This window comes from Nyctibius grandis, chromosome 8 (assembly GCF_013368605.1).
Source record: "Nyctibius grandis isolate bNycGra1 chromosome 8, bNycGra1.pri, whole genome shotgun sequence".
NCBI classification, from domain to species: Eukaryota; Metazoa; Chordata; class Aves; order Nyctibiiformes; family Nyctibiidae; genus Nyctibius; species Nyctibius grandis.
Window position 1 is genome coordinate 43,329,544 of NC_090665.1, and position 23,853 is coordinate 43,353,396.

The 23,853-nt window shown below is 40.1% G+C and overlaps 2 protein-coding genes across 8 annotated transcripts in view; one reads left to right on the forward strand and one right to left on the reverse strand.

Annotated features, from left to right (window-relative positions):
* The window catches only part of TUT4 (terminal uridylyl transferase 4), a 53,353-nt gene extending 44,833 nt beyond the window's left edge, over nt 1-8,520 (reverse strand). For all 7 annotated transcript variants that reach the window (XR_011048593.1, XR_011048594.1, XR_011048595.1 and 4 more), the window contains exon 1: nt 8,411-8,520. The gene's annotated coding sequence lies outside the window, so the exon portion shown is untranslated. The remainder of the gene's footprint in view (nt 1-8,410) is intronic.
* A 3,484-nt stretch (nt 8,521-12,004) lies between these two features.
* Nucleotides 12,005-22,987, forward strand: GPX7 (glutathione peroxidase 7). The gene is made up of 3 exons (XM_068406839.1): nt 12,005-12,211; nt 19,924-20,185; nt 22,098-22,987. The coding sequence occupies exons 1-3, from the start codon at nt 12,005-12,007 to the stop codon at nt 22,259-22,261; spliced, it is 633 nt and encodes a 210-aa protein (XP_068262940.1). The 3' UTR covers nt 22,262-22,987.
* The last annotated feature ends 866 nt before the right edge of the window (nt 22,988-23,853 follow it).

The following is a 23,853-nucleotide window of genomic DNA, read 5'->3' on the forward strand; positions in this document are numbered from 1 at the left end:
AAATAATGATAGACATTTTTAAATTGAAGGAAAAATATCAAAGCTCTATGTAGACAATGCATTAAAACAAACCTCTCTAAAGAAGAGTCTAACTACAAATTATTATAGGTAGGATGTTCCCCCCACAGGCATAAGTGAATTTTCATAACACATTCCATATTAAAGTAAAACTCATGAAAATTTGTATCATCTTGACTTCTATTTAAAAGAAGAGAGGATATGAAGAGATGAAAAATGGCAGAACATGGTAAAAAACACTCAGTGATAAACCTGCCAACAGCTTGCTTTTCTCTTTCCTTCCTATTTTTGGCTTTCTGAAAAAAACAAGAACCAAGATGTCTACAACTACACTGGAAAAAAAAAAAAAAAAAGAAAAAATTTAACACATCCAAAAAATACCACTCAATAAGCACACGGCTCAAATTAGCCACTAGAGAAAACTAATTCGGTTTCCAGCAAGCAAGCTCCATTTTATTAACTGATTTTTTTTAAAAAAAGTGTTTAGGGATATAGCTCAAAATATTAATAATAAACCTGACCTACCACCTGTATCCACCGATACTTATGCATATTTCTGACACATACAATTCTCATATAAGTTAACTGCCATCGATTAAATAAGATTTTGCTTAGCCAAAAAACCCACAAATACTAAATATTTTGTTTAGCTGCAGATTAACTTTACTTATCTAAACCTCAGTCCTTTAGGTGGTATATCATCTGAGCTTTATGTTGGAGACAACTCAAAGATTGTTTTTCCAAAGGGAAGCTAAGCATGAATAAGTTGATCTTTTTGTAAGGATTTCCCCCTCAATGAATGGGGAATCTGTAACAAGAACTTAGGTATACTTTTTTTTAAATTACCTTGAGATCGCAATAAAAAATTAGGAAAATGAAGTATTAGACATAGAAGAAAATAAATTTTATACAACTATAGCAAGATATGGAGTTTAGGAATAGAGAGTTTCTCTTTTTCCTGCCACCTACATATTTGGTAGGTAAAAGCATGTTCCATGGAAATTTCTGGGCTTTAGAGAGTAGCTTATCATTTAGTGAAGGAAAAATAGAAAAGTCAATGAATTACAACTATTAGAACTATCACAATGTACTTTTGTACTTAAATAAGAACTACTAGAAGGAAGGATCAGATTAAAATGTCTGGTTAAAAAAAAAAAACTTTCTGGATATTATCAGTCTAAAGGACAGTAATTTTTTTTTCAGGCTATAAAATGTAGTTACTATCTCTCTCTCACTTTAAAGAGACACAAATCAGAAAATACTCCAGGAGACAAAGCACATACTAAAAATTATTATCTTAAGCCTCTACTGACATAATTGAAAATGCATATTATCTTTCAAAAATGAAGAAAACACAAACAAACAAAACCCACAAGAATTTTCATGAAGTTGATGTCAGCATCACAGTCTTCAGTAAAATATAAAAGAAAAAAATCTGTATTACTAAATTCATTCCAACAGCTAAGTATTTTATGTCACAAATACATTTAGTTAATATTACAACTATTTTCTATGAAGCACTTATTACACCTGGCTCTTACTTCCAGACTGGAAGTCAAAGACCAAAAATTGAAAAGATTAAGTAGTATTTGCCTCTGGATTGCAGCCAGTCTTTCCCATAGCAATTCTTACTACCTCAGCAGCAGGAACTACTGCCCTCCTGCACCAGCACTGCTCAAGCCTCAGCGTGGTAAGACCAGTCCAGGCTCTCCACACGTTGTCTAAATTATTCTAGTCTCTGACCACCAGTATAAAGCACTGCTCTACAGACTGGTGAGATGTTAGAGCTACGTACAGGATGTCGCTATCTTTAAAATGTGCTCTACTGTGAAGGTTTTTTATGTAACTAAAAGAGAAAGGAGAGTAGGATTGTTCAAATTCTAAACTATTCCTTATGTTTTAGTTGCTCAACTTGAAAAGGGCGGGGGGAACAAAACGACAAAAACCCCCATACACACATCACTCCCACTTTCATTTCTGACATCCACGCTACCCTTCAGCACTGGACTGGAGCACACCAAGGCCACACTTCCACGTTCACCGAAAAGCAGCGCAGGTCAGCACCAACTCCGGCAGGAGCAATAACACCCTTTCTCCAACCCCAGCTACTCACTCCCAGTCCTCGGGCTGCTCCCTCCCTTCTGCAGTGAACAAAACTGGAAAACAAATCCAGCTTAACATAAAGCTGGCACAGGGAGGAGGAGGAGGAGGAGCAGGAGCTGGTAATAACAAACAACTAGTAGGGTGGGGACAACTTCTCTTGGCGCCACTTCCAGCTTAAAGCTACCATGAAACTCTGGCATTGGAGGAGAAGTGGGGCTTCATTTTGCTCTGCTCTTTGTAAGTGTCAAATTGTTAGATTCATATTTCACAAGAAAGTTTAAAAAAAAATCCACAAAAATTCTACTGTAGGCTCAAATTATTTGATCTCATCCATTCAATAAAATACACAGTTAAACATTCGAAGAGAATATATAAATGTTAATCAAATGTACAAATGTAACAGGAAAAAACAATTAAGAAAACTGCTAATAAAAGCTATCTTTATAACCCAACTAATAAATAATGTTATTGTACTTTGGGATTTTTTTTTTTGCCTTTTTCTTTTTTCTTCTTTTGCTCTTATCACTGAAATGTTTTAGCAAACAAAAAATAATCTAAACTGCTGTAACATACTCAATAGTAAACACATTACCATCTCACAAAGAACTGCAAAGTAAATGAACTAATGAAACTTAACATGACAAACAGAAAAAGAGACCACTACTAAACCCCAGACAGTCTCAAAAAGATCCTTCCTCCTCTCTCAGATATTGGCCATCTACATATGAGAGACGGGAGAGAGGGAAATGGGAGGAGAGAAAGGAGTGCCTCCGAAAAGAATAACATGGTTGGAAACAAAACACTAGAGTGGAGTGAATCAGTGCTGAGGTGGCATCTTTCTAGAAACCTGGATGGCATGTCTTATTCACAAGCTCAGGCTCATACCAAATTGCCAGACCTGGAATCAAAGACGAATCTTCTTCCAGGCAGGCTGGCAACAAAACCAGAGTTTTTCACCTGCATCTGCAAACTGAAGTATGATTCACCTGTTTAAATCATTTCAGCTTATTCCATTTATTCAATATCCTGGTGCTACAGAGGACTTGGTTTCCCCTGCTTTCTGAACGTACAGTGTCCGTTACGCCTCCAAAATCTAGCTCAACTCCTGGCACTTTGTAGAAAAATAATCTGGCTGAAATACACCAGCTTGAGGTCAGACAAGATACCATCTGACCTCAAACTCTAGAAAATTATTAAGCCTCTACATACCTACAGCAATCATATTAAAAATGTTTAAAATCAGCTTCGATTTTACTACTGTGTAATTCATTTTAGGCTCACAAGAGGAAGGAACAAGATTGTTTCACTTTCATTTCTGCCAGTTTCTTTTGTTTCCTCCTCTCAGACTAGCTTAAAAAATTCTGCATTTGAATTGCAAAATCTCAGGGTAACACTTACTTCCAAACAGGGAAAAAACAAACCACTTTCAAGAAGTTATTTCTACCCATCTACCCTTCCAGTCCTTCCTCTCAAGTTGTTCAACTGTATTTAACTCTTTCAAAAGCGTATATTTTGGGTCAGACTTTGCCATAACGGGGCCTCTTCAAAGATGATGGCCAAGTTAAACTGTGAGCTCTTGCATTCTGAGTTGTTCTTTTGCAAAGCATTTCTTTTTTAATCACTTCATCAACAGCTGAACTGAATAGATCTGGTTTCCTGTGCATTCATTTTGTGCTCCTCTGTCACACTTTCAATCACAGCCCACTGGGCAAGCAAAGGAGACATGCTGTAGCTGAAGGAACATACACACTGACTAGTTCTTAGGTACTCCTTAAGAGGAAACATAACTTCCTTCTGCTTTCCCCTCAGCAGAGACCCTGCTCTACTGAGGCATGATTTTTCCAGAAAACATACAGAAACCCAATGATCTTTTGACATTACTTCAAATATGTTCTAAAATTTGGTCCCAACTGGCTGAAATGTCCAAAAGTAAGGAACAACAAGAGCGTAGAAGAGCAACTACAGGGTAAGAGAAGAGTCTCCCAAGTTCTGTTTCCCCAGGGAGTACTAGATTAAATATAAACTGTGAAAGTACTACAAACATAATTGTTATCACCTTGTTCCTATAAAGGACTCCCTCCTCTGAGATAGAAAGACCTGTATTTTATCTGAAACCTGCTTTTATCTGTCCCATTATGACTCTCCCTTAAGCTCAAATCTCCCCAGCCAACCTTCCGACAGTCAGTGCGGTGATTAACCTCGTTCCCCCACAGCTGATTACCAATATACCCGAGCTGAACTTCCTCAACAAAAAATAAAAGGAAATTCAGCAAACAAAGGTTACAGCCACAGACAGGAACAAAAGGAAAGGTTGTTTTCTGTGCTCTGCTCAGATTGCAGCACAGGTAAAGTCTATAGACAGACCTGACGTGCTGGGGGGGTGTCTCTTTTCTGGACTGTTTACAGCCTTAGGCCCATTTTTGTGTCTGAAAACTTCTACAAATCATTTAAGCTTCTCCCATGTTTATGCCAATAGTTTAAAAAAGTTATCACACATTTATGTTTGTTTTACGATGAACTAGACATAACTTAGTACAAACTATTATCAATCCTTAGTTTTTCCAAGCTACTTAAAACTAAAACTATCAGAGATTACTGGCCATTAAAGGGCCTCAGGCTCCACCAGCAATAAACCTATAGGTATTCTTAGTAACACATGTAAGTGCTATACAGTGTTTCAGATCTTCCTGCTTCTACAGGCTACTGAATTTAGGTTAGTAAGTATAATACTACCAAAACCTATCTAGAAGGAATCCCATGCAGTGCACACAAAACTTAACACACAGAACAGGGATGCAACAAAACTAGCACACTGGACTTAATGAAGATATGTAACCCAGTAGGATGTTGTATTTACAACGTGGAGGATTGAAAACTTCTAAGGAGTGATCATTAGATAAACAAGTGTGTATATATATAACTGTAAAAGGATTATATCTGAATTACGAAAGTACTACTGAGTAGCGGAAGTAACAGGAAAGGCATTGCTTGATACAAAACTTAGTGACATAAGTAGGTGCAAATATCTTACAATTAAATTATTAAATGAGCAGAATGTGCTTCATAGGAGATCCATACAAGATGTGCTTGTTACACATTATCTTCTCTTTGCATTGACACCTGCTGTCTTTTCTACAACATGGTATGACTCACTGAGAAGGTAAAAAGGAGGCACGTCACCAAACACCAAGAACTACCACCTTCTGAACCTACTACTGCTGATGACTCCCATTCCAAACTCAGGAAAGCACTCCTCTCTCAGCCACACCAGCTGTGTAACTATGTTACAATGGCTTCCCTTACCTCTGTACTTCATATAGAGATTCCTAATGCTTTAGTACATTTTGGTTCTGGTCCTATGTTTTACTGTAATAGTCTTTTAAACATTTCACAACCAACTTAAGCAAGCACTGGAGACAGAAGAGGGGTACCACCTGCCTCAAATGTCGCTGTATGCTCTAAGATACATGCTGTAACCAGATTAGGAAACCGATCCAAGGTAGCTCTAACTTTAAGAATAAACACAACACTTGTACACCAATACAGGTGAGGAGGCTGGAAAAAAACAGCAGAGCACTGCATACGTTTAAAGCCTTTCAGAGGCTAAACTAACTTCCAGAAGCAGGAACTGATCATGAAACTGGCTTAAATGGCAGCTATGCATTTAAACTCAATGTGCCCATCTTAATTCTTACACCTCCATTTACACTTGGTGCTTGTGCTCGGTAAAAATACAGCAGTATGTATTTGTGGCATAGAGGTTTACCTGGATTTTGTATTTAAGCAATAGCGATCCCTTCACCCAAACTCTAATCCCTGAGGAAGGGACAGCCCTTAACTCCTTCATACCAGTCACAAACTAGTTCACAAACTACAGCAAATGGATCTTCTACCAGTATCCTTACATCTGCCTTACCAGGATCCAGCACTTTCACTACTGAAAGAAATATGGTGAAAACCACTGCTTTAGAAAAGTTGTCAAGAATGCATCTATATAGTTGGCACACAGACTGAGTCACCACAGTTTGTAACACAAAACTGATTACAGACTCCCAAGTCTGTAATCCCAAGCTTTGATAACACCAACAACTAAAATATGAAAGTTACTTCTTGCTGGAAACATTATTTCATATATCAACAGAAATAAAAAAATCTAAGAATATCTGATAAATTGTTTTTTTCCCAAAGATTTTCTAAAACATCAGAACCAAGATTATCAACCAAGGATACAGTATGAATACGTGTATGCATGCATCCCTGGTAAAAAAAAAAAAAAGTAAAAATGAGATTCATATACATTGTTACTAAATTTAGTAAGTTTTTTGTACTTCTAAGTTAAAAGAGTTACTGATCTATCATTTCTGTACAATTAAACCATTTATCAAACAATATACAAAATAGTCTTAATGTGCCAAAAGCATCAGAAATGTTGACTTCCCCTGGATTGCTTCCATTCTGAAAATTAATCCACGAAGCAAATTGCAGGATCCTTCTTTCTATGAGTTCTCAGTACAAGTCAGTCCCAGTATTACATTATTTCATTAAGACAGGGACAAAAATAAAGTCAATTTAGTAGAAACACTTTGTAAAATTTCAAACACAATTATGAATAGAAAACAGGATATACTCTCAGCTGGGCAAGATTTTGAACTGCCTTACGGTATCAATATGAATACACAATCCAAAACCATTACTCTGACAAGCAGATCCACAAGACATTTAAGAGGAGCTCCCCAGGGATATCATGCTTTCAAGTAGGACACAGGGAAATCCTGCTCCCCTTTCTCTTTCTTCCTGTAGCAGCAATTCCCTTCAGAGGAATAACCAAGTAAATGCCCCGCACCGTGCAGGTGTCCCGTTGCATCTGGCAGTTTCTTTTCCTCTGCTAGTTGAGGTACGAGAGAAAAGTCGCAGCTGCCTTTTGTGCAAGAACAGAACACAGAAGGAACCTTCTGATCCCTCTGTACCTATCTTCTAGGAACATATCCCAATACATATGTTCTGAGAAATGGTAATTTCATCCCAAAACTAATTTTATGAAGGTATGTTCACTAAAGTTAAGCAGAAACATGATTTAAATAGCTCACTGCCAAACTGATGTTTGTAAAGGAGACTTCTCACTCCTAATATAGCATCTTCTGCCAGATACTGTAATTAAGTCATACTTCCATGGCTGGTTTACTTTTTTTGTCACGGAAATAATTATGTCATAACTGTCTGGGGTCAGACTATCCAAAAAGCACCTACTGAAACTGGGAGTACAAGTCAAACAAAGCCAGAAACAACACGTATCCTCTATTTTCAAGCAAATGCAATGACTCTTGAATCCAGGGCACAGAGCTCAGGAAGCCGAGTGACATAGAGGTGGCATGAATATAAAAAAAATTATTAGATCCATACTTAGATACAACTATCTTTTTAATGCACTAATCCCTGCCTTAGCCTAAACCTGATTATATTGTTTCTCTGCACATTACGAGCTCATCCTCCTTTGATATATCCACAAACAACCTTAAGAGCAAGAAGGCCTCAGGTAATATGACACATTCAGCCAACTGGCAAATTGCAACATATTGCACAAGCAGAGAAGCCGTTCAGCTGTATTTGTACACAAGACAAGCCAACAAAAGAGCACAAACACACAGGCGAAGGGATGCCTGTGTGTCATTTCAGGCACATCATAACCCACAGAAAGGAGAACCTCTCTTTGGCAAGAAACGGCGGAGAGGGGCACAGCTTGTGAGGACAGCCCAGGAGAGGGGCGCATTTCCCCGGGGGGCCTCACCAGCTGCAGTGGTCTCTCCCCCCAATATTCAATGTCACTGGGCGGGAGAACAGCAAGCTGCACGCACCCAGCTCCAGCCCCGCAGACCCCGGCGGGCGCGCAGCCGGGCACTGCCCTCAGGACGGCCGCCCGCCTGGATGCGGCCGTGGGGCCGGCCCCGATTCCCCGCTGACCTTGGGGCCGCCCCCCCGCCACCCCCCGGGCCATGACCGGCGCCCCCGGCCGGGTGCGCGGGGCAGCCCCGGCGCCGCCACCCTGCCCGGGCGCGGGGTCGGGAGGCCGCGATGGGCCGTCGAGGCGGGGCGCGGGCAGGAGGGCCGGGGCAGGGCGGAGCTGGGGCGCCGCGGGCTGAGGCGGGGGGCGCCGGCGCGGACAGGCCCCCCCCGAGCCCGTCTCCCCCCGCCCCGCTCGAGGGGAGAGGGCAGAGCGCGCCCAGCCACCCCCTCCTCTCGGGGGAGGCCCACGAAGCTGGGCGGGGCCCCCCCGGCCCCTGGAGCCCGGTACCTGGCTGCGGCGCTAGGGCTGCCGGGGCTGCGCCCCCGCCATGCCCGGCTCCGGCTGCTGGAGGCCCCGACGCCAGCGGCTCAGTCCGGCCCGGCCGCCATGTCAGCCGCGCCGCGCGATGCATTGTGGGGCGAGAGCGGGAGGGGGAGCCGGGAGGACGGGCGGCGAGCCGGGAGGACGGGCGGCGCTGCCGGGCGGGCGAGGGGTGGCGGCGGGCGGAGGGCGATGCTCGGCCCTGCCCGGATCGGCCCCAGACGCTGAGGGAGCTCCCCTGCGCCTCAGGCCCCCCCTTCCCAGCTCCCCCGGCATTCAGGGTCTGCCTCCCCCAGCGCCGAGGCAGGAAAGGGGGATGCGGGAACACGCAGCTCCGTTTTTTCCTTCATCCCCCACAGCCACCCCAGTTTTTTCCCCCCTTTTTCATCCCAGGGCTCTCCCCACGCACACTAGGCCCCACGCCCTGTGGAGCAGGGTTAGGGCCCACCTGGAAGGACTGCCCCACGCAGCAGCCTGGGCCTTGTTCCCCCTTTCCTCTGCTCCCAACGCTGCTGTTGGGTGGAGAAGGGCGGGTGTTCTCCACACAAAGAAGCCTGTGGTAAACAGGGAGGCTGGGGGGAAGTGGCTCCTGGCTCCCTGACCTTGGCTAGGAATCTGGCCCCGGCTGCAAGCTGGGGACAGCATCTTGGCCAGTGTGTCTGCTGGCAGTTTCGCAGGTCTCGGGGGAGAAGAGCCAGCCCTCCTGGCTCTTGGCAGTGCTGGAGGGTGACCTAAAGACATTGGCAAGTGCTTGTGTAAGGCCAATCTCTCGGTGATCCAGTACAGTACTACCCCTTCTTGGCAGTGAAATGTCATGTTGTTGGCACTTCCTAGCCCAGGCTAAGGAGGCCCTTCCAGAAAAACGAGTGTAAAAGATTAATGTTGAACTAATAAAGGGGTTCAAAGGAAAGAAAAATAATGTGAATAGTAGTGCTGGAAACACTACCTCAGAGAGTCTATGTAGGTAGAGGTAAACAAAAGTTGCAAAATCTGTAATATTGGATTCTATAAATACTGGCAAGACGTACTTCTGAATGTATTGTGAAGTCAGTGCGAACCTTAGAGCTAATCTGATTTTTTGTGGTTCACTTGAAGTTCACATTGTACAAAATGAGGATTGGATAGCTCAGGGTGTTGCTAATGGGATGAAGCACAGAGCTTTCACCTTTAGGAACGTGTGCCAATCCAGTCCTGGTCAGCAGTGACAGAAATTGCAGTGCTGCAATGCTGTTTGGGGACAGCTGAGGTTAGTTGGGTGGTGGTTTCAGTCCAGTTCTATTTGACAAAGATTTTTATTAGGTTTAGTAGGCCAAAGAGTAAATTGCAAAAGTAGCTAAATTATACTTGCTCCTGGATACAGCTCTGCTAGATCAACATTTAGACATGCTAGCGAGCAAACACACCAGTTTGCAAACCTGACTGGCATTTTTCCTGCAAGCTGAAATTTATTAGAATATATCAGATTTAATTCAAATAGTTGGGTAGACTTTAATATGAAATGTTCGTGCAGTTTGGCTCTGAAAACTTGAATCGTTATAAAGCCAATAGTCTCTCTCTCTGTGTATTCAGAAGCAATTCTTCCTTCTTTGCTGATGTTAAAGAATGTTTTATTGCAGGGAGCAATATAGAAACATGGCAGTAAAAGAGGAAGCTGAATTCTACTGCCAGGTGACCATTATTTGAAGAATTCCCTGTTCAGTGCCAGTGATCAAAAACTTTAAGATTCTGGGCTCAGTTTCTAGAAAATATAATTCTGAAAGCCACTAAATTTTACCTAGAAATCAGAGGCAATAATCTTAAAACTGTAGGAAGTAGATTTTATAAAAGTCCCTTTCCAGAGCAAAACCTTTCTTGTCTCATGTTGCAGTATGATGCCTCATTTTTCAGTCCCATAAAATACTATATCATTATGCCTAAAAAATGTAGAAATATATTGTAGATTTATTTTTAATTTTCTGGCCAAAAAATGCTTATGTTGAATTATTTTCACCATTGGAATGATTTCTTTAAAAATATTTTTAGTATTTACTAAGTTTTTAAAATGTATTTAAATGTATATACTATATTAAAGCCCTATTCTCTGTCTCCAGTGTGTCTGAAGAAACTCTAAAGCTTCTTAGATAATTTATTTATAAAATGAGGAAATCATACTTGGCTGTCTGCTAAAGGAATGGTTCTTGGTCAATACTACAGCCAGGAAAGTATACAGAAAGATAGCACTTATCTGTGAAGATGAGATGAGAACTTCACATTCTTAGCACAGCATATCTTCCCCATAGACAGCATGGTAGAAGATTTTCCATCTATATATTTTTGTAGCATATTGCATTATTTTGTGATGCTGGATGTCTACTTAAGCTGAAATACATAAAAACATGAAAAATCTGAAATGTTTAAAAGCTATAATTAAATTTTTCAACTAGTTACACATGGCTTCTTCACTTACAGTAATGCCACTTATGCTTGAAATACCTAACCAAATTTAATCAAGATGTCAAAGATCTACAAAAACCCAGTTAAAAAAAAACCAATCACAAAGTGAGATTACAAAATAGAATTTGCTCTTTAAAAGATGGATTTCCAGTACACCTTGGATGTGCTACTTAATTGTGTTCTGTAAATCACGACATTTTGCTTTTCTTTGCCAATAATTATCAGAATCATAGGAATGGAGGACCTGTTTCTTGGTCCAAGAAGAAATCAATGACCATCAAATGCTTTCTATTATTGTTACTTTATATACACAAATCCTTTTCTTCCAGCAGGCACAGTAGCAAATGGTACAAATGGCTATTTTTTCTTGCAGACAACCCAAGAATGGCATCAGTGCACTGAAGCAGTGGTTTGGCTCTGTATGTCTGAAAGCTTTGGTACCAAGTTCAATTCCTGATGCTTAATGCCTCTTTCTTGCTTAAAAACCCTTTGGTAATGTGGTTTCTCCCAGATCACACTGTCGAGACCAGTGGTCTGGTCACTCATCGCCAACCAGGTGCGTGCAGAGAATTGCCTGAAGGCCTGGCTAACGGTGCTTTGTTTCACCTGGTACTGTGCATGGCTTGTTTGTAATTCTGTTTTTGCTGACTGTATGCTGTGGCTGTTGTTCAGAGCACTTGCATCAGTAACCACTAGCAACCAAGCCACTGGTATCCTTTGACATTACACCGTAGTTACTAGATGCTATAGTTAGTGTACTAAAAAAAGGCACTTGCAAAACCATCAAAAAATCGCAGTAACTCTATCCCTTATTTTCCTAGGACATAGTTAAGGCAGATCTCTAAATCTGACTGGTATTCCACAGACACATACACTATTCTTGAGCCAACGAGCACTTTCATTCGTCTTGTACCCATAAATGGCCTTAATACACCACTACCACCATGAAACACTCAATTTTAAGGGCACTGGAATCCTCCCCAAGTACATCCTCCGGAGGTCTGGTACGGACGCAGCTCCCCAGCCCTCGCAGAAGCCAGACTGTTGCAAAAGCGCCGTTTGCAGCAGCCCTTTCTTTACGGCAGCGCGTTTCTATCGTGGCAAGTGTGTGCAGCACGGCCGCGCAGCATGCGAGACCCTGAGGGCAGTGTGGAGCACCAGCCTTCCTCTGCCTTCCCCAAAGTTTTCCTCATCCCTCTAGCCATGGTCCTTGCAATTGCAGCACTCCTGCTCTTAGCATTTTCCGCTACGCAGCAGAAAGAGCCTGATTTTTACACTTTCAAAGTTGTAAACATCAGGGGCAAACTAGTCTCTCTGGAGAAATACAGGGGCTCGGTAAGTCTCCACGGCGACGGGCGGCTCTGCCCGGGCTCACTAACCAGCCGGTCCTTGCATGTCTGCGAGCACCAGGTCGGGGTGGCGAGGTTGTACATTAACTTGGTGCACGCATGCAGATAGATTGGTGTTTACGGCTCTTCTTTAACTGATCTGGAGCGTTGCCTGCATGCTTCCTTTGATACCGCTCCATAGTCTTTGCACTCTAAATAAAACCTTTGCAGTCTAACCTCTGTGTGTGTGTGTCCGCGTCTCTCCCTTGGGCAGGCTGCTGCCTGTAGACGTGGCAGGCGGGGGATGCCTGCCTGCCTGCCTGCCTTTCATTCAGCAGCGTGAACTGCGCTGGGCTGCGGCTATTAAATTTGAAGCTCAGGAAGTTTGTACCTTTGTATAACTTACGTGTGGAGCTTATTTCTGCCTTTTAACTGCATGACTTTTAGCAAATTAGTTTTACCAAAATCCCATTCCTTTTTAATGTTCTGCATTAAAAAAAAAAGATGGGATTTAATCAGTGGCTAATGGAGTTGACAGATTTCATCATAATTAGTAAAAAAGCGAGAGACATGATAAACTGAGTATTTTCGTATCACTGTATAGTGAAATTGTAGCAACATTATGCTACTCCCCTTGTTACTTTTTAGTGTGACAGAGCAATATGAAGAAGGTCATGTAGGCACACATATACTTTTACGTCTTTTAAATTTTATTTACAAATTACATTCAGGAGTTCTAGGCAGAGCTTTCCTTCCCATTTTAAGAACAATTTCCTTGAATGTAACCACTTTTTTTTTTTTTTTTTTGTGGTTTGATTATCTAGGAAAGATGATCAGTACCTCTGCAAGACTGAAAAGGGAGGTTAGCACATGGGGTGCATAATACTATACACTTTCATAGCCGTGTTCACAAATTACAGAAGCTAAAATGAACATAAGGCCACAACTACCACCCTTAGTGCTCAAGTGATACATCTTCTGTGACACAGCCAGGCAGTCCAATAGCTTAGCTGCTGCCCAGAAAGGCAGGCACCACTTTTCACTTTCACCCTTACTCTCCAGCTTTGTGTTTCCACCTTCCTTTTCCCCCTCCTCAGGTACTTCACTGAGGTCTCTGAGCTCACTAGTCCACAGCACCAGGTCACTAAAACATTGGCAGGAAGGCAGAGAAGGCCCACAGGAGGAGATGTACATTTTCCTGAGCTCAGTAGAAAGGGATACAGGTAGATTTGGACTAAATGAGAGGTCTGAATCTTAACTGGTCAAAGTCCTTCTCCGCCTCCATTCAAAATTCAGATAGAGCAGAACTGGTCCGATGCACCCTCAAATACCTATATTGGAAAAACCATGGAACCTATTTAATATTAAGCAATATTTGCTTTTTTTTTAGGAGTTCCTTCCAAAGGCTCTGTCAATAAATCCTGTACTGGTGCATGTTTTGTCTGGAGGTCATCTGCAAATCTGTCTAAATAAGCAAATACCACCTGTAGCTTGCCTACCTCAGGGCCAGAATCCACGTGGATAGGAGTAAAGGGGGAACTCAAAGGAATTCCTTATAGCCACCCTGAAGAGAGCTGTGGGTGTTCATCCACTCTGGAACAAGCCGCAGAGCCTGATCTAGAATCTCATGACCATGCCAGGTTAGGGGTGTGTGTCTGTCTCCACTGGTGCTATGATACCAGGCCATCCTCAAGGTGTGACTGGTTTCATAAGGGAGATCTCTAGAGCCGTACCTTGGAAAAGGTAACGCCGTCGGTGAATGGTGCTCCTTGATTTCTGCGAGGCCATATGGAATAGTTCATTCCAAAAAAGTGATGACCAGCTTCTGCATGGAACAAAAAGATTTGCATTCAGAGAACCTATCAATGTTCGGCCTAGCTGCTGTTTGAGAATGCATGTGCACAATTTTAAAGAAAATTACAGCAATAAAACACATGCCTTTCTGTCATTATGTTGTCAGAGCTCAATATCAAGTTAGACAAAGGTTAATTAAAACTGCCATTTGTTTCTTAAAATAAACCCGCTTAAATCTGCAGTGAGATAAGTAATGTTAAAATGTAGATTTATCATAATATTTTAAAGCTATTAAAAGAAAGCAAATAATATATAAGTAGTACGTATGTGCTACTGATGTTTTAAAGAGAGTCACTAGTTAGCCCCTGGAACAATAGTCTGCTAATTGCTAAACCAGCTTTTAAACGCCCTAAGCTTTCTGGCAGATGAAGAGAAAAACATTTTCTTCAGTTCAGTCACTCAACTTATTTATTTAAATAAATACTTAATTTGTAGTCAAGAAACTATCTGGGAATTGAAAAAATCCAAAAGCTTCCAAAGTATTAAAAAAAAAGTCTGCTAGTTCTAAAAACACAAGAGCCAGGCTAAGTAGAAACAATCAGTGCAATTCATGACTTGCAGAATCTTTCTTCAATAACTATTATTAATATAAATTATTGTGTATACAGATAATTGAGATAATTTTTCTTAGTGAGAAGAAAGAGTGATTGATATTACTGCATTTTCCATTCAAGTGCCTCTTGATAGAAATCACGAGTACCCTCCATTATATAGTAAATAGGAAATGTACTAACAATTCTGAAATAACAAAAATGAAAAAAAATTGCGGAACAGATTTCTTTTTTTCCGAAATAAATGTGCACAGACATAACCTATCCTCCACTTTAATAAAAATATCAAAAATATGTGAGGGAGTACTCCCTTTTTATGGGGGCATAAGAAATTATATTGCCAGAATCCTAAAAATCTGGTATACACGCTACAAAATGAGGTATGATATTACATCTACCAGAAAGGATAGAAAGGGAGGACTGTTATGACTGAAAAAAAAGAGTACCACAAGTGAAACAGGTCAAAAGGCTGTCTGTTCTACTGTGTTGCACAAGAAGGCCATCCTCCTGTGCTTCTTCCAGGCTACCATACTGATGTTGGCCCATCTACATTAAAAATGAAGGGCAGTGATGTGTGGTTGGAAAAGAACCAATAGGATCCAAATAAGATCAGTTTTCTATCTAGTCTATCTACCTGTCTAACTCAATAAAGCTTATATTTTATTTTATGATCGCTATCAGTTATGCTGTAAGAGGCAGTATTCTTAACAAAAATAGTATCTATTTGGGAGTCAGAACTCCCAAGCATCAGCAGTTCCCTGCTGTGTTTATACCTATCTAGATATAATAGTGCCTACCTACCTGCCTACCTACCTACCTGCCTACCTACCTGCCTGCCTACCTACCTTCCACACGGCTAAGTACAGTGTGCTGAGGTGTAATTAGGCAGTGTTAGTGCAGTGCTTCGTAAATCTTAAACCAAAGGTACTATAATAAATCACAGAATCACAGAATCACAGAATCAACCAGGTTGGAAGAGACCTCAGGGATCATCGAGTCCAACCATTGCCCTGACACCACCATGTCAACTAGACCATGGCACTAAGTGCCATGTCCAGTCTTTTCTTAAACACATCCAGAGATGGTGACTCCACCACCTCCCTGGGCAGCCCATTCCAATGTCTAATAACTCCTGTAAAGAAATTCTTCCTAATGTCCAACCTGAACCTCCTCTGGCGAAGCTTGAGGCTGTGTCCTCTTGTCCTATCGCTAGTTGCCCGGGAGAAGAGGCCGACTCCCACTTCACTACAACCTCCTTTCAGGTAGTTGTAGACTGCAATAAGGTCACCTCTGAGCCTCCTCTTCTCCAGGCTAAACAACCCCAGCTCCCTCAGCCGTTCCTCGTAGGACAGACCCTCCAGACCCTTCACCAGCTTGGTCGCCCTCCTCTGGACTTGCTCCAACACCTCAACATCTTTCTTGAAGTGCGGGGCCCAGAACTGAACACAGTACTCAAGATGCGGCCTAATGTAAAAGCATTAGGCACTATAACAATGTAAAGTATTATTTTATTATTGAAAGTAATGCTAGGCACTTTGCATCACAGCTCTCTGCAATCTGAGAATGTAGTATTACTGAATGTGTATAAATACAGGGTATAGCTACTTAATTATTGTATAATGTATTGCTATTTTTTTCCATGAAGGTAACAGCTCTGTGAGTTTGTGTAATCTAATGCTTTTGGCTCGTTCTTCCATCAGTCAGATGGAGCCAGTTAAGAATCTCCAGGTCTGAAAGCCTAAGAGTCTACTGTCTCTGCTAAAAGATCCACAAAGGGCTACTTGAGGCTGATAGCAGATTCATTAATGTGTTCAGGGATGTTTTCCTCAGGGAGGTGCACTGGTGTAAACATTAAGTAAACCAAGAAATATTTTTGCAGTGCTAAATAAATGAGTTCACTACTAGAATGCATGGGTTTTCTAAGCAAAGGGAAGGATAGTATTAAAACCAACAGCTAATACAGAAGTCAGCTTAAATTAAATAGTTTTTGTAAGGTCCAGGATGGATTGTTTGCACTGCACACTAGGTGGTGTACTTGACTTGCACGCTCAGAGCCTGAAGTCAGTCAAGAGGCATATTGAACTTAATTTAAATCATTAATAGTTGTAAGAAGTAAAAGTACAGCCTCTTCATGAGAACAAGAAGACTGACTGTTATTTATTAAAAATAAAATATAGACAAAAAAAAAGATCACCACATATAATCACTTCTGGTACCAGACACTACTAATAAATCCTGAAAGTTTTTTATTTATGTGTTAGTTATACTTTTAGGAGGTTTGCGCTATTCAATTATGGAGCTCAGTCTTAGAGTGCATTTTTGTAAGGAAAAAAGAGAAGCATAATGTGTCTCCCATTCTAAGAAATGCTGTGTGTAGTTTCCTCCTATTTTATGGGAGAACATTTGGAAGTTTGCACCATTTGCAGTGTGAGCTCTCATGCCTTTCACCACCATGCCAAGTAATCACTGGTTTTAAACAGCTGTATATTAAAATTGTTGTTTCTTTTTGAGCAAATTCTTTCAAGCTCTGCTAACTTCAAAATCAAGTAAAAGTTGTAAAAGCCTGATTGTTTTCATTGGCAAGTTATCTTTCATATCTGTTATAGGATGAACATAATACCTACATAACCTTATTTCCCCCAAACCTCCAATGATAAGTTCTTACATTACCATTGTATTTGAGGTAAAGTACCAATAGATGTGAATACAGTAAGGTACATGAATACTTCTGCATCATGAGAATGCTGAGTCTTACACTGTATTTAAGAAAGCCTCTAGAATTTCATATGAAAGAACTACATGTGACTTCAACGCTTAGTGGTACAATTTATCTTGAATTCAATCTTACTAAACTAGTTATAACTACACTTGGTAAATACAAATTATTTGAAAAGAACAGAACTACCAATAGTTATTTTTATGTCTAATAGTTAAGTCCAATATATAAGTTCTATTTGAAATGCTGACAGTCCGCAAAAGGAATGCATCATAAAATTATTACCTCTTCTTTTTGGAAAAAAAAAAAATCTAATTATATGCCATATCTTTGGATGTTTTAGGAGACTGAATTTAAAATTTCAGGTAAAGCTTGTAAATGTCTGAATGAGTGTGATGTTTTGGAGGTTAGCTAGATGGCTCCAGATCATATTCATACGCAAGTGTACAGGGATTGCTTAGATTGTATTCTGTTGACACACGACACCACAAAGATTACATCAACTTCTGCTGTGTAAGATTACCTGTCTTCCAGGGAAAACAGCGCCGCTCTGAAACCACTTTAAATACAGCCGTATACCTATACAGGGTACAAAATACACACAGCAAGCATTAATGTTTAATGTAAGAAATTATGAACAGCAACATCACCGTAGCTTTTTCTTTACTCATTCCTATCCCTTCTAGGGATTTGATCTTATGATCTCACACCTTACCCAGATTATGGGCTTTTATATACCAGTTTATTTTCTGGCCTTAAAAACACTATACACATGTAATCATTTATTTTTCATATATTATAATCTATTTGATGCACTCTATTCCTATTTCCTATATACTTGTGTATAAAAACGTACACATAGGAATATGGAACAATAGTAACATAAGAATCCAAAGTTTAAATTGAGCAAAGCCAGTGGTCACAGACACAAGAGTATGAGACCTGGAGTCAGGATTTTTTACTTCCTTTTCTTGCCCTACAGTTACCTGTGGTGTAATTTGATCAGGTCAATTAATGTGTCCAAGCTCCAGGCTTTCCTTTTGCGGCACTGGGCCCTTCAACACTGCTGTCTCACGCTGACAGTAATGAAACCAACATGCCAGCTTCTATGAAACTTCCAAACTCCTGTAGAAAGATCCAATGTAAATAGCTAGTGTTGTTGTACTAACACTGGGGAATGTGTTGGCTACTTTGATTGAATTGAAACTTTTTTTGCAGTTTGAGAATGAAAGACCAGCTCCTGGGCTGATGTATAATCTGTAGAAACCCCCCAGATTCAGTGTAAACGAGGTAGAATTTCGGTTCCCAAATCATAATGCTTTTTCTGCACTATGCCTGATTTTTTTAATCTAGGTGGGTAGAAACATTTTTAGTATTATAATATTTATATTGCCTTACAACTCTTACAAATTGTCTGAAAAAAGGAATAGAATGTACTTATATGCAAAAGAAACATCACTATAAAGTGCATAATGCTATTTTTATTAATACAATCATATTCTATCTAAAAGATCTATGACATTCAGCTTTAATCCACTCTCAAGATAATCTTAGAATGGACTCAATTTATGTAGAACGAGTGGCAACTCACACTTATAAAATTTGTAAGAATAATAAAAACTATAAGTCTAAAAATAAATTCTAGAAGTTATTTAAGGATAAAATATCTCAAAAACCAATGGAAAGTTCTTTAAGGCCTTGAGAAACTGTATAATATGTGTCAGCTCAGGGGTAGGTCACTTAATTTCCCCAACAAATTCTTGGCAGAATCTGTTCCACCATGTATTCTCCTTACACATGCCTCTATTTTCCTGTAGTATTCATCTGTGTTTGGCATCTTCCTCTCTGCTGGATCTGCGCAGGCAGATACATGCTTGGTGGTAAGGTCTGAATGACACAATGCGCACAACGGAAAAGATGATCAGCTACAGGAATGACTTTAAAGGATAGTGGGCAGAGTCTTCACTTCTTGGAATCTCTAATCGAGGCAGTAAATCTTTATGCAAACACTGTTGTCATTTTGTCACAACTGAGAAGATTTACTCTAGAAATGGTCGGAAACTACAGTCCGTACTACGTAGACCAACCCAAAATCCTGTAATTGCTTCTATTAACTTCCAAGTCAAGACATCTACACTAGCAATGATAAATGGATCAGCCAGTTCTGTATGAGTACTAAATTCCGTACAAGGAAAGATGCTGCAGAACACATGCTTCACAACAGATAAATAAACTACCAAAAATACATTAATTTGCAAGTTTCTTTCATGCAACTTGGTATATCTTAGCTGGATAGTAATTTCTTAGAAATGCTTAGAAACTATCCAAAAGGCAGAATGCAGAAACATAGATTCTCTGTAAACTGAAAATTAAGATTGCTTAGCAGTTTATTGATTATCTTCATGGTTGCCAAATGGGAGCACATAAAAGAAATATTAAATCTTCCTGTTGTGAACAGAACTCAGTGTAGTTTCAAACATAAGTGTTCAGTCACAGTTCTCTAGACGTTCTCTTTTTTTTGAAAATAATCTGCATCCCAGCCTACCTGTTGGAAAACTGACATGTGCAGCACATTTTTAAATCTCTCTTGTTCTTCAGGTGTCGCTAGTTGTCAACGTTGCGAGTGAGTGTGGGTATACAGATAGCCACTACAAGGCCTTACAACAGTTACAGAGAGACCTCGGCCCATATCATTTCAATGTGCTGGCATTCCCATGCAATCAGTTTGGACAGCAAGAACCAGACACTAACAAAGAAATTGAGAGTTTTGCCCGAAAGACTTATGGTGCCTCCTTTCCAATGTTCAGCAAAATCGCAGTCAGCGGAGCTGGTGCAATTCCTGCCTTCAAGTACTTAATTGGTGAGTAATCTGGAACATTGGAGGGTTGTTTCCCCAGTGTAGATTCCTCTGACACAAAATACCATCCAACAGAAAAAATATATCTATGACTGTGTTCACAGAATCAAAGTGCAGAATTGTCAGGCTCAAAGAGGTCAGAAGTCATGTAGTCCATCCTCCTGCACAAAGCAGGATTTCTCTCTGTGTCACCCCTGACAGCTTTGTCTAACCTTCTAAAAAGATCTCCAGGGATGAAGACGCTACGATAACAGATGCCCTGTAAAGGTAGTCTAATAAACCTCTACATGGAATGCAGGTCTTGAAATATTCTCCTGTATGCATACAACACCTGATCTTCCTTTCTCTACTTTGCAGTCTTGTAAGTGCTTCTCCTATGACACGACTGCTGCAGGTGGAATTTATAAGATTCATCTCAAGAGCTGTAGGATAAGTGGAAGCAAAGCACCTACATAATTTACTTCAGCAATCAAAAAGTGAAACCAGGCACTAAGAGATGTCCTTGAATACTCCCTTCCTCATTCCTTGCCAAACATTGGAATAGCCATACTCTACAGTTTCTGCAGTTCCAATCTGCATTATAGCTAGCACTGAGACTTGAAGAGCTTTTGCTGGTTCCTAGCATACAGGTGACAAAATACACTGTAAAGCAGGATATTCTCTATCAAGCCACTACTTTCTTTATCATGGCACTACTTTTCATGCACTGAATGAATGCTCTAAATACCATTTAAATGCCAAACTAAAATGTTAGTCTTTATCCAATGTGAAGGAAATGTCTTCCAGTAATGATACATAATAAAGTCCAGCATGACATGGTATCACCTGAGCTGGATTCTGCAAGGACTGTATCACTGCTTCTCTCCAGCACTACAGTGTTCTCCTGCATACCATTGAATTTAAAGGAGTGTTGGTAGTATTATTTTTGACTACCTCAAGCAAACTTCCTTCCAGGTGTCTGTCATGGATCTTTCTGCTAGCCAAACTTCCCTTTAATCCTCTTCACATCCTTCCATTTCTGTTTTGCCTGGTGGGGTTGTCACTGCAGACATGTCACATGGAACTTGAAAAACTTCTGTTTCCCTGTTAGTCCACACGCAAAGGGAGGCTGCTGGATGCAGTATATTTATGCAGCATAACGACAAGTTAGTCAACAGTGTAGATCTGGCTGTGTTTTGAGGATACTTTGAAATATCTTCTAATTCCTTATGAAATTTTGCCCAACGTATAATCAATGGGAAAAGATGCTAATTTGGCTGTACCGTCTGTACTTATGCTATTAGTGGGATGAGGCTCCTGGTCTGATTGAAAATCCTGAACATTTTGTTAGTCATGTAGCAGAACAGTAGAGGATAAGAATGCGACTCATGTAAAATGAGTATGTGGTCACAGAGGGAAAAACTGTAGTAGATGAGGATAAGGAGGAAGCCTCCTGGTACAATTTCACAATTTATTTCTTCATGTAGCATTTCTTGAAACATTCTTCTGAAGCACGTGATACTGGGTGCTTTTGGAGGAAAAATTCTGGATAAGCAAGCAAATAATCGGTCCTGGTACAGCTATATTGTTATGCCAAATTCCATTTTCCTATCAGTGTTCAACTGTTTCAGATTATCTGTATAGCACAGACACACACATACATGCATGCAGACACTTTATCACTGATTACAGTGCTTTCTTGTGTCTATCTGTCTCAAGCATGACTGTTTCCATGAGTCTCCCTCCAGGGGGCTACCGTCTAGTTAAAGCTCACTGTCTGTCAGAAAATTAATGTTATTATTCAGTCTGAACTCCCTCTTAATTTTACATTCGCTCTTTCTCTGAGAGGGTAATCATCAAATTGACATGAACAAATGTCAGGAATTGGCTAACATGGTTTTCTTTTCTAAGTCTCCACTTTTTTTCTTGCCTGTAGATTCTACAGGAGAAGAACCAACCTGGAACTTTTGGAAATACCTGGTGGACCCCAATGGGAAAGTAGTAAAGGCCTGGGACTCTACTGTCTCTGTTGAAGAAATAAGACCTTATGTTACAGAACTTGTAAGGAAAATCATCCTGAAGAAGAAAGATGAATTATGACTTTCAAAAATCCCAGCATGCCAATTACATCTTTATTGAGAATTAGAGCTGGAGTTTGTCTTTTCACATTCCCAAAAAGAGTATATGGGGAAGGGAAATCATGATCAGTGGAATCTATATTCATCATCCTAAAAATGTAGAAAACAGCAAGTTATAATGGTCAAAGTAATTTAAATTTTTTCTCCAACTGAATTCAATATGACCTTTCTGGGAAAGAACAACTCAACAGCGATTGTTTCTTTCCCAATTCAAATTATTAATTGTTGGTGACACTATAGGAAGTCAGTTCATGTACCTGTAGGAAGACGGCTCAGAATAACGAGAATTTCCTGACTGGGATCTCACTGACACCTACAAATCTGTTGTAATATTTTGATCGCAAACTGAATGAAAAAATAAAGAGTAAAAAGTGCATGACTGAATTAAGGCATGTGGTAGGAAGAAAGCCAAAACAGATACCTTCAAACCAGGCAGATTTACATAGATACATGTTTTTCTAATTACCAAGGCCAAATATATTTAATTTCATCTGCCTAAAAAGTCAGTTAAGAAAGGCATGGGGAAAAGACATCTATAAAACTTAAATGAAAGAAATGTGAAGACAAAGTCTCTGTAAAAATTCTCCAAAAAGTATGAGAAGAATTTCTGCATTTTTTCACCCAGTAGAGATTATCAGATTATATTTAAATAGCCATTTAAACATCTGTAGGACCAGAGCTTATATGAAATGGCTATTTCTTTCTTCTATTAGCATTTTGCCTTAGAAGAATTACTCTTCCCTCATACAATTGATATTAAATTTATTTTTCAATTTATAACACCATCCAACTTTGCTGCATGCACAAACAAACATTAGAGAATCAACATTTTTCCATGGAAATAATTTTTCAAATGTTTAATTGTTGCATAACATTACATTGTTTAATACCACATTAATGTTACAAATGTTTAATGGCACCGTTTTCAAATGTAGCACTCAGGCATCTTCTCAGACTTCAGACTGCAGAACTTCTTAGCTCATGCTAAAATAATAACACAATTACAGCCTCATTGTTCTTTGACAGAAACCCTTTGAAAATCGTGTCGGCAAGAACTCTTTTTTATCTCAACAAAACACAATGTACAGGTCCCCTGCTCTTAACCCCGGGATGCTTTAAGAAGAATCTAGTCTTGTCCAATTGCAGTATTATTGACAAGTGAAAGCTTTTTTTTTTTGCTTTGCAATGCCTTTTAAAGTAGCACAAACAGTATTTGTCCATAGAGTTTTCAGTGCCCAAGTGTACAAATAAGCCTTAATTGTCCTGACCATGGTAAGAACTTTCTCCAACTCATCACTGCCATTATAGCTCTTCAGTATCCAAACAGGCTCTAGCTGAAATGAAAGACAAGTATTACGGCATGCACTGCCTTGCAGAACAAGAGGGGAAATAAGAGTACTGAAGAACTATCAGAAATAAAAGGGTCTATCCTAGATTACATTATATTTCCCATGCTTGAACAGCTGCTGTCTGTTGAGGTTTTGGACTGGTTCGATGGAGTGGTCTAAAGAAGTAAGAGCTAGAAGTACTTTAGGATTTGCAGAAAGACTGAAG